This window comes from Castanea sativa, chromosome 5, assembly GCF_040712315.1.
Source record: "Castanea sativa cultivar Marrone di Chiusa Pesio chromosome 5, ASM4071231v1".
Taxonomy (NCBI): domain Eukaryota; kingdom Viridiplantae; phylum Streptophyta; class Magnoliopsida; order Fagales; family Fagaceae; genus Castanea; species Castanea sativa.
In genome coordinates, this window is record NC_134017.1 from 70953324 (window position 1) to 70964299 (window position 10976).

At 34.8% G+C, this 10976-nt stretch overlaps 1 protein-coding gene across 2 annotated transcripts; it reads left to right on the plus strand.

Moving 5' to 3' along the window:
* Nucleotides 1-6330: 6330 nt before the first annotated feature.
* On the plus strand, nt 6331-10383 carry LOC142637244 (cysteine-rich receptor-like protein kinase 25). Of its 2 annotated transcripts, XM_075811526.1 has the most exons (7): nt 6331-7188; nt 7760-7897; nt 8015-8136; nt 8221-8431; nt 8710-8947; nt 9198-9348; nt 9465-10383. In XM_075811526.1, the coding sequence occupies exons 1-7, from the start codon at nt 6354-6356 to the stop codon at nt 9795-9797; spliced, it is 2028 nt and encodes a 675-aa protein (XP_075667641.1). In that variant the 5' UTR covers nt 6331-6353; the 3' UTR covers nt 9798-10383. The 2 variants fall into 2 exon arrangements, with proteins under 2 accessions (XP_075667641.1, XP_075667642.1); XM_075811527.1 differs by lacking the exon at nt 9198-9348.
* The last annotated feature ends 593 nt before the right edge of the window (nt 10384-10976 follow it).

Here is a 10976-nt window from a genome sequence, read left to right on the forward strand (position 1 = left end):
ACATTTGGTTGGACGGTAAATGAGTTTCAGAAAATATTTTACGCATTTGAGTGTGTTTGGCAGCCACTGAAAATTTGGTCAAACTGAAAATCATTTCCCATTGACCGTAAAATACCCCTTCCTAGACTGAAAACAATTTTCATTTCTATTTTACCTTCAATTCATTTCCGTCTCTCATTTCCGCCTCTCACGCACTCTCGCGTTCTCGCTCTCTCCCTCATGCCAATCGAGCTCTACCGCCAGTCCGAGCTCAACCATCTCCCTCATGCCAGTCCGATCCACACATCAAACTATCCACACACCTCCGATTGACCCATCTATTCAAACCCACCCTCGCTGGAAGTCCCCTCCATCTTCGTCGAGCAATACCCATCCCTAAAACCCAGAAAACCCACTCCAACGAACCCACCACTCCGACGAACCCACAACTCCAACGAACCCATTTCGCAAACCCATTTCTCAAACCCCACCACACCCATCCCTCAAACACAGAAAACCCATTCCTCAAACCCACTCCTACGAACCCATTCGTCAAACCCACCACTCCGACGAACCCACCACTCCGCGAGATTGAACCCAGCCACCTCCGCCGCGAGATCAAACCCAGTCCCCTCCGCCGCGAGATCGAACCCAATCGCACTGGTCTCTCTTCCTTCTTCTCTCAATTTGACAACATTTTATGACTTTTTTTTGTTGGGTTTTGTTTGTTTTGTGTTTATATATTGAAAAATAATATTATATATTTGTTTGGAAGCTGAGAAAATGTGAGAAAATTTGAGCAACAAGTAGAAAATGTGTTTTCTATAGTATTTTCAAGAACACAACCAAACACCAAAAAATATTTTTCAAAGTATTTTTTAAAATGCAACCAAACACTAGAAAATATTTTTCTTTCCCGAAAATATTTTCACTTGAAATTATTTTTCACTCGGAAAATATTTTACACCGAAACAAACACAGCTTTGGTAACAAATTTTTAGTTTCATCTAGATAAGTTATTCCCAAATAAACATTTCATAGAAAAATTGATAGACTTAAAAGCATTTTTTGTGACACACCTTATATATTGAAAATTTTATATTCTTTGTATTTTTTTTTTTCTAGAGGAATTTTATTTATGGGCAAGATTTCCTGCAAACTAAGTTGTAATAATTCCTGCAAAAATGCACATTTGTCAACGCTTGCAAAAATTGATAGACTTAGAGCATTTTTTGTGACACACCTTATATTGAAATTTAATAATCTTTGTATTTTTTTTTTCTAGAAGAATTTTATTTATAGGCAAGATTTCCTGCAAACTAAGTTGTAACAATTCTTGCAAAATTGCACATTTGTCAACACCTGCAAAAATTGATAGACTTAGAGCATTTTTTGTTACACCTTATATTGAAAATTTTATAATCTTTGTAATTTTTTTCTCAAGAGGAATTTTATTTATGGGCAAGGATTCGTTGCAAACTAAGTTGCAGCAATTCTTGCAAAAATACACACGTATCAATGTCTCAAATAGATACCTGTCCAAACTTATATTTAAATGAAAATTTCCATGTCAAGATTGAATTTTTCACTAAATGGCTACTTGACGCATATGCATTTTGCAGGAATTGCTACTACTTAGTTTAAAGCAAATCTTTGCCTTTTTTTTATTAATTTGATCTCTTAGAAATTTGACACAAGAAGAAAGACAAGCATTTTAAGGCATATGGGCCTATACTCACTTTCATTTTTATGGTGTCGAAGGGTGTATATAGATCGGTTTAGGCTGAATTTGTGCATAACATGAACTCAACTCAAACATTTAGGGTGGGGAAGAACATAAGTTGTTATTGACTCAAAATGAATGGTGGTTTGGGTGGCTCAGGTCTTAATGGGTGGCAGTTAAAGTCAATAAAATGTTAGAGAGAAACTCGAGATCTATGCTAGATTTGGTAAGATAAATCATTAGGAAAAAAGACGAAGATGACGATATTGAACGTGTTGGGTTTAGTCAGTTCCTAAAGGGGAAATCTGACATTCGATCCATTGTAGTTGAGTTTTGGACAAAGATAACTACCTCCAACCGCCTTTTGAATCCCAACGTGTCAATTCAGGTTGAGTAGGTTCATTGGGTCTCTAGGTTAAATGGACAACTATAGGTTTTGTAGATAGAATCCTTTTGTTTGATGCTATTATTATCTGCTCACTCACAACATGTGGGTCACATGTTGCGAGTGACATGAAACATTCAATTGACGCATTTTAGTAAATGATTGTCCTAATGCTAGGACCATTTACAACTTTTGTTACAACTTGTTTACATGATAGGTCGTGATTGGCAGTGTTGTGAACCCATTACTTTTATTCTACCTCTCTGTTAGGAATGTGGTCTTCTTCACATGATGCTTTCTATTGATGGTGCATAGGTTCTTAATTACCTTGGCATATGCAAGCATTTGCTTGATAACATGCAATAATGACAAATTTATCTTGACTTGATGCAAGTGCTCTAATATCTCAAATGCGCTGTCCAATTTCCTAGGTAATTTTAAGGCTTGTGGAAATGGTGGAGGGATTGGGCATTGTTCAATTTCACCAAATCCAAGTGACTCAGTTTTATCCTTCTCTTTCTCAACTGGGGTCTCCTTAGATTTCTTAGTTATTAAATGAGCACTGTTATCAATCTCTTTGCCACTCCTCAAAATGGTCACGGCTTTTACTTCCTCATGTTTATCCTTAGAGCCAATTTTTAGATTTTGATTGATGGGATTGGGTTGAGTTTGGGAAGGAAGCTTCCTTGTCTCTATCCCACTCAATGAATTTGTAAGCCTAGTTATATGACTCTTGGTCTTTCTTACCTCTTCATCTAGCCTAGTGAGCATGGATTCAAACTTTTGATTTTGCTCACTTTGCCTTTGAATGAAAGTACTAAGTGCATCCTCCAAGGAAGGTCTAGATGATGATGATGCATGTAGTGAATTAAAATTCCTTGGAGTGGGAGGATTCAACACATTGTCACTCATATAACTCAAATACAGATGGTTTCACATATTTGGGTTATAATTGTTAGAATTTGAAGAATTATTTGGCCAATATGAATTAAATGCATATACTTGTTCTTCTGGCACATTTAAGAATGATGAAAGTGATGTACATTCATTTGTAGCATGGTTTATCTCATGACAGATTTCACAAACCTCCATTGGGTCCTCTCTAAAGGTAGCACTAATACTCTTACTTCCTTTCATTTTGAGTGCCTCAATTTCTTTAGTTAACATGTTGATTTTTGCACTCATGTTATCATCTTCCTTCAACTTGAAAACACTTCCACTAGAAGTGGTAGTGTTAGTTCTAGTCCTATCAGTGGAGTCCATAGGGCTATATCCAGTCCATTTATTAGAGTTTTCAACTATCTCATCAAGATAATCCATTGCATCTTCGGGTTCTTTTTGTAAAACGTCTCCTCCGCATGAGAGTTGAACAAACTGTCGGTCCCTAGGTGTAAGCCCTTCATAAAAATAGCTAACCAAGCTCCAATCTTCATACCCTTGAGTTGGGAAAAAATTGAAAAGATTTTTGTACCTTTCCCAAGCTTGGTATAAGGTCTCATTTTCTCCTTGGAAAAAACTAACTATCCTTCTTTTTACTTATTGGACTTTGGGGGGAGGAAAATGTTTCTTAAAAAACTCTTTGGCCATCTCCCCCCCAACTACCTATAGACCTAGGTTTTAAGGTGTAAAGCCAACTTCTTGCCTTACCCTTAAGAGAAAAAGGAAAGAAACGTAACTTAGCAATCTCAATAACATTTTGTGCTACTAATTACCTCTTCAAAAGCTCTAACATAGACATAAGGATTTTCATTTTCTTGTCCCCTAAAGTCAGGAAGTATTGCTAATAAACCTTGTTTCAATTCTACATGTGGTGCATTAGGAGGAAGCATGATGCATGAAGGAACATAATTTTGTGTGGGATGCAACAATTCATACATAGTTCTTCTATTCTCCTCATGATTATTACGTGTTTCGTCACCCATGATTGATGAAGAACGTGAAGGTGAAGGTGTGTCAAAAAGATTACCAAAGTATGTTTCGAAAATTTCTAATCTGCCTCTCTCGTTTCTAACCCAAATGCTCATGCAACAATGAATAGACAATCAAATCAAATAAAATAAAAACAACTAGAAAAAATAAAAACAAAATAAGGGGAAAAAAATGGAACGAAGTTGCCAATAGAAGAATTTCCACTAGCTATGCTTTGCTCCAAAAAAAAAAAAATTTGCCTCTGAACATGCAACAACTCCTCGGCAACAGCACCAAAATTGCTTGCTCACTCCCAAGTGCAGAAGATCGTAGCAATATAATTCTTGGAGTACCGAGGTTGAACCACAAGGAGTAGAGTAAATTCAAAGACAATATAATTAAATAACAATTTGGGTGAAGAAGAAAAATACTTTTGCTTGGTGATTGTTAACAAGAATAATAATAAAAACTTATTTAAATCAATAATGTAAATACTAGGGCATCGGGGTGTTTCCCTATATTGATATGAGATTTTTTGTGATCTAAGAAAATATATATTTCATAATTGATTACTCTTATGCAATTAAAAACTTATGATTCGGTTGAACTGAGACAATTCAAGAATGCATGATAACCTCGATTAATAATGCGGTTATAAAAGTTTTCAGAAAAACCCATTCACTTTAAAACCTTATTTCTATTTGAAACTATTAGAAATTCATCTAAACAATAAGAAAAACATGATTGAACTTATTGAAAGTATGGAAGAACTAATACATTAAAAGAAATCTAATTGAACAATCAAATATGTTATTGATAAAATCTTAGAAAGAATCACATTGAATATTCATACTGTATAAAAGAAACATAACCCCTAGCCCTAATAAAGAGTTTAGGCTGCCATTAGAGAAAGGAAAATACAAGGTTTTCACTGCCTCAAAATTCGTTCTCTCAGCCTCCCTTCAAAACCCTAATGTCTAAGTGTCTAAAGAAAAATAAAACTTTTACTATTTTAATTTTCGTCCAAGTTTACAGCTGTAACTTGTGAGTTAATTTCGGCCTTCAAAAATTGAGAATTACGAAAAACTCAAAACTGGAAAGTTGTAAATATTTAAGTTTCAAACCATCCGGCCTTATGTCAATTGGATTTTTAAGGAGAGAGATACGTCCAAAATACTGATCAGTGCTCAAATCAGATTTTTCCTTTTCAGATTCTGCCTCTTTGATTTATTTCCTTATTTCAAGCTTCCAATCATGATAGACGATCCAAGCATTCCAGCTGCACCTCTTTAGACATTTAAACATGGTCCTTTAGCTCCACTTAATTTTAGTTTGACCTCCATTCTCTCACAAATTCTTGTAAACTCATATTTTTCATATGATTTCTTAAAAATAGAAAATTACACACAATGAATGACATCTTATTCAAGAAATTATATAAAGATTAATAATAGAAATTAATGCAAATCATAACTTAATTATACAAATTAAGGATAGTAATAAGGAGACAACACCCACATAAATATATAACAAATATACATTTTAAAACATTATCACACTCACAGTTTATTATATGATCCAATTATAATAAAAATGATGTTACTAGCATTTTTTAAAAGATTACCCGCTACTGGACAAGATGCCTTTTACTTTGTGCACCTTTAGGCCTAGTTGAAGTCCATCTAACTTAGGCTTTTGTACATTTTTTTCGCCTAGAAGCCCTCGCGCAGAATTTAAAGTGTTTTTTTTAAAATTTTTTTTTTAATACATTCTCCTTGGCTCTGAAATAAGAACTTGCTTGGAAGGTTCTAAAACAACCTTTACTGCCAGTCTGCCATCCAACCTCTATTTAAAATTCCAAATTCATAATAATCCATTATTCAAAAAATATTTTCTTTATTAATTATTATATTTTTTTTGCTGAGATTATTAATTATTAATTTATTATCTTACATCAGAATATAAAAATAATTAAGGAAAAAGAAAGCACTAGGATTATGTAACTAGTGTTGCAAAAAAATAAAAGGATTTTCTTGACGTACTTTTTCTAACTTTCTATCAATTAACAGTGATTTCTATACACCATTGGGTAACCTTGGTGCCATTGTCATTTTATAATTTTAAATGTTGGTAAGGTGCAGCGAGTAAAGGCTGAATTGGTAATTTAAAAACTTCTCACCTATTTACACAGTAAATAAATTAATTGAAAAAAAAAAAAAAAAACAGACTTCTGTAGGCCGATTACTTTGTTGACTAACCTCTAGGGACCCACCTGAACTACCCATCAGTCCATCACCCTATATTATTTTCTCTATATCTAACTTTCCCAAAAAAATAAACAAACATGAAATTGAACAAATGTTAGGTGACCTTGCAATTGAGGTAACCAAAATGCGTTCTTTCAAATTTCCCAGACTCCTTTTGTGTCTTTGGCTAATTGCATTGCTTAGCCTTACCAGTAGTACAGAATCAGCACCCACTTACAGCGCTCACTACTGCTTCAACACAACCTTGTTCACCGCAAACAGTACCTACCAAACCAACCTCAACCTCGTCCTCTCTTCTCTTAGCTCAAACTCCACAGACAACAATGGATTCCACAACGCCTCAGCTGGAGGCAACACTCCTGACGAAGACGTGGTCTCTGGTCTCTTCCTCTGTCGTGGCGACGTCAACACCACAGTCTGTCAAGACTGCGTCGCCACTGCAAGACAAGACCTATTACGGCGGTGTCCTCTAAACAAAGCCGCTATAATATGGTACGACGAGTGCCTTTTGCGTTACTCAAACCAATCCATCCTCGCTACCATCAACGAAGTGCCTGGGTTTGACTTGCCCGGTTCGCAGAATATCGCAGAGGCGGAGAGTGATCGGTTCAACGCTGTGTTGGCCAGCGCGATGAACTCTTTGGCGACGAAAGCGTCGAACTCTGACTCGGGCAAGAAGTTTGCGACGGAGGAAGATGAGGTTACGAGTTCAGAGAAGCTGTACAGTCTCGGGCAGTGCACGCCGGACTTGACTGTGTCTGATTGCTATAGGTGTTTTCGAAGTGCCATAGGAGCTCTTCCTATGTGTTGTAATGGAAAACAAGGTGGAAGAGTTCTGCTCCCAAGTTGTAACATCAGATATGAAGTGTACCCATTTTACAACATCACATCTGCTTCGCCTATACTTCCTCCGCTTGCTCCACCAGGTACGGTTATAAAGAACAGTTTATTTTTTTCCAGATCTGTGATGCTTAACAATTTCAGACCCTATGTGGCCTTAATTGGGTCTTGCTGTTGAGAGATGGTCCTGTCTCGATCTTCTGCTATTGAAGACGGTTTATTTAATTGTTATAATTTTAAACAATTATCTTGAGTGTCCAGAATTATTAATTTGTGTAGTCTTACTGTCTTACACACTGAGTAAATACAGGAGGAAGCCTGGCATGACACCCATGATACTAGATTGAGGTTTTGATGCATCTAATGCTAAGAGTTATTAATAGACAAAATAGAAATCTTATTGATTAAATTCCTGGTTTTTTGCTATAATATAAAATAACCAGAGTTTAGAAAAGAAGAAGATATAATTGGGCCAGAATTTTTATTGGCCTTTTTCCTGCTTCATTCTTTAAATATTACTTATTGGTTGGGCTGTCACTGACATATCATTTGTCTAGTTTATTTTTACTAATTATATATAATGTTATTTTTAATATTAAAGGATCACGATGAGCTGTCTTACTTTCTAAAGTAAATGATGCATATCGTTGTATGCAGGAGAAAAAAAATTGTCATCGGTAATAATTGTTGCCATTGTTATCCCAATTGCTGTTTCTGTGGTTCTTCTCTTCATTGGCTGTTGCTTCTTTTGTCGGAGAGCAAGGAAGAAGTATAATACATTACCAGAGGAAAATGGTGAAGAATAAAAGATTATTATTTGATTACTTTGCTTTTTGGTCTATGTGGTATAAACAATTTGCAATTGGAATTTTTTTCTAAAAAAATCATTATATTTACTGCTTTGTTGTCTAGGTGGAGTCGAAATTACAAATGTAGAGTCCTTGCAGTTTGACTTAGATATCATTGAAGCTGCCACAAACAAGTTCTCAGAGGATAATAAGATAGGTGAAGGAGGATTTGGTGCCGTTTACATGGTAAAAATTAAGTTAATACTGAAAGTCAATGAGAATTTTTTGCACACAAAAGATTGTTTAATCTTGGTTCAAATATATTTTCAGGGTACCCTTCCCAATGGACAACATATAGCTGTGAAAAGATTATCTGTAAGATCTGGACAGGGTGCAGTAGAATTTAAGAATGAGGTTGTATTGGTAGCCAAGCTTCAACACAGAAATCTAGTGAGACTATTAGGATTTTGCTTGGGAGGAGAAGAGAAGATACTCGTCTATGAATATGTTCCCAACAAAAGCCTTGATTACTTTCTATTTGGTTAGCCATCTGAACTTAAATCCAATTATTTCTTTCTTTCTTTGTTTAATGCCTCTAAGGTATGTATGGTTACTGATTAGTATCGGAGCACATGATACTGATCACTGACGTATCCATCAAAATTCACTTGTCTTGAACTTCTCACAAATTGAATCAGTGCCAAGGAGCTGAAATGCTAAGATGGTAATAAAATTTTGTTTTCGAATTGAATCAGCATATTTCCTTGTCCATTTGAATCTCATTCCTAACTTGAGTATTTAATTATGACAAAATTATAGAGCCATCAAAGCAAGGAGAATTGGATTGGTCAAAACGTTACAAGATTATAGAAGGAATAGCCCGAGGGATTCTTTATCTTCATGAAGATTCTCGACTTAGAATTATTCATCGTGATGTCAAAGCTAGCAATGTTTTGTTAGATGATGATATGAACCCAAAAATTTCAGATTTTGGCATGGCAAGGATATTTGTAGTAGATCAAACTCAAGCGAATACAAATAGAATTGTTGGAACATTGTAAGTTCTTAATCACAAATTTATTTATTTCTTATAACATGTGAGAGTTACAGAAATGAAATATACATATACTTTAACACCATCAGTTCATGCTCTGCCATGTGTAAATATCAATGCTGTGAGAGGGATTATCTTAGGAGATTGATTAGCTTGAGATGTTCCAAAATTTACAGATATGATACTATGATTAAGTTAAAAATTCCTTATTTTATTTTACTTAAGGTTGTTTCTTTATGGTTCTTGAATGTAGTGGTTATATGTCTCCGGAGTATGCTATGCATGGACGATATTCTGTGAAGTCTGATGTGTTTAGCTTTGGAGTCTTAGTTCTAGAGATTATAAGTGGCAAAAAGAATACCCATTTCTATCAATCAGAACTTGCTGAAGACCTATTGAGTTATGTAAGTTTGAATCAAATATTTTAAATTTGTCACTTTTACAATGAAATTATTTTTCTTTGGTTGTGAGGAAGAAAGATGAACTTGATGAACTTCACATTTTTAACGAGTTTCTGCAGGCTTGGAAACAATGGAGGAATGGAACACCCTTGGAATTGTTGGATCCCGCTTTGAGAAATTCTTATTCAAGAAATGAAGTTATTAGGTGCATCCATATGGGCTTGTTGTGCGTTCAAGAAAATCCTGCAAATCGACCTACAATGGCAACAATAGCTCTCATGCTTAACAGCTATTCTGTTACGCTACCATTACCTCAGCAACCGGCATTTTTGCATCGAAGCAGAGCAAAGCTAAATAAGCCAATAACGGAGGTTGAGTCTGATCAACATACAAACCAATCAAATGGATGGTCTGTTAATGAAGCATCATTCACTGAAATATATCCTCGATAGTTTGACTAGATAAGATGCTTTCCAAGATCAGTATATATTAATAAGTGGTGGACCTTCTATTCCAGTTCTCAGATAGCTCTTGTTTATGGACTGAAAACTGTAAACAATCGTAAATATAAGTTCGCTGTCAATTAGAACTGATATCAGTACGATATCAAAGTTGGGTGTCAATTGTATTTCTCATAAGGCTGGTTAATTTTGGATGGGGGTGAATGACACTTTCTCAATATTCCATTCTCATCATGGTGAAGGACGAGGTATTTTAACTGGTCTCTTCTAAAATCGACTTGGTATCACATCATATTATAATAAACATTTTTTTTTAAAATGATGGTGATTGAGAAATTTCTGAGACACCTTATAATGAAAGTTTTATAATCTTTGCATTATTTTTTTTTAGAGGAATTCTATTTATACATCTGGTCTCTGAGATATTTGCCACAAGAAGACAAGTATTTTGAGACATAGGAGCCTATACTCATTTTCATTTATCATTTATTAGTGGGGTGTTAAGGATAACTCCAGTACCTTTTTCTTGAGATGTTGAAGAACACCGTTTGAGTGGCAAAATTAAGGGCAATTTGATAATGTTGTTTTAGTAACATTGTTTGTATATTTTAGAAATACGTGTGGGTGAAAAAGTATATGAAAGTGCGTGTAATATTTAAATACTAAAAATTATTGCTTAATACACCTTACCAAACAACCCTTATTACCCACTGCACCACTGTTCCCGCCAACTTTTACTTTTGTGAACCTTTTGTCTTAAGATTAAGTCTAGGAGGAGTTATTACTTTATTAGTTTTACCGCATAGTTCTCTCAACTACTAAGATGATATTATTTATGTAAATGTGCGATTGTGCAAGGGAATTTCTTAATCAATATAATGAATAGAAAATAAAAAAAATTACTAAATGATGTCATATTTATATAAATAATAGCATTTTATTTATTAAGAGTTCATGAAAGACCATGTTAGCAATTATCTTCCTACTTGATAATTTCTATTGTATAAGGTAGACCTATTGTTTTTGTGCCTTTTTCGCCTTAGAAGCCCATGCGTAGAACTAGAATTTTATTGCCAGCTTCTTTCTAATACTAGAACTACTCCTTTCTTCTAGGCTCTTAAATAAGAACTTTCAACAGATAAGAACTTTCCATTCTCGTCTATCCAAATT

What these genes read in the sequence shown, in the direction of transcription:
- LOC142637244 (XM_075811526.1), top strand. Translation starts at nt 6,354, where the DNA reads ATGTTAGGTGACCTTGCAATTGAGGTAACCAAAATGCGTTCTTTCAAA. An exon ending in TCCTCCGCTTGCTCCACCAG is followed by an intron (nt 7,189 to 7,759) that starts GTACGGTTATAA and finishes CGTTGTATGCAG; the next exon opens with GAGAAAAAAAATTGTCATCG. An exon ending in CTGAAGACCTATTGAGTTAT is followed by an intron (nt 9,349 to 9,464) that starts GTAAGTTTGAAT and finishes GAGTTTCTGCAG; the next exon opens with GCTTGGAAACAATGGAGGAA.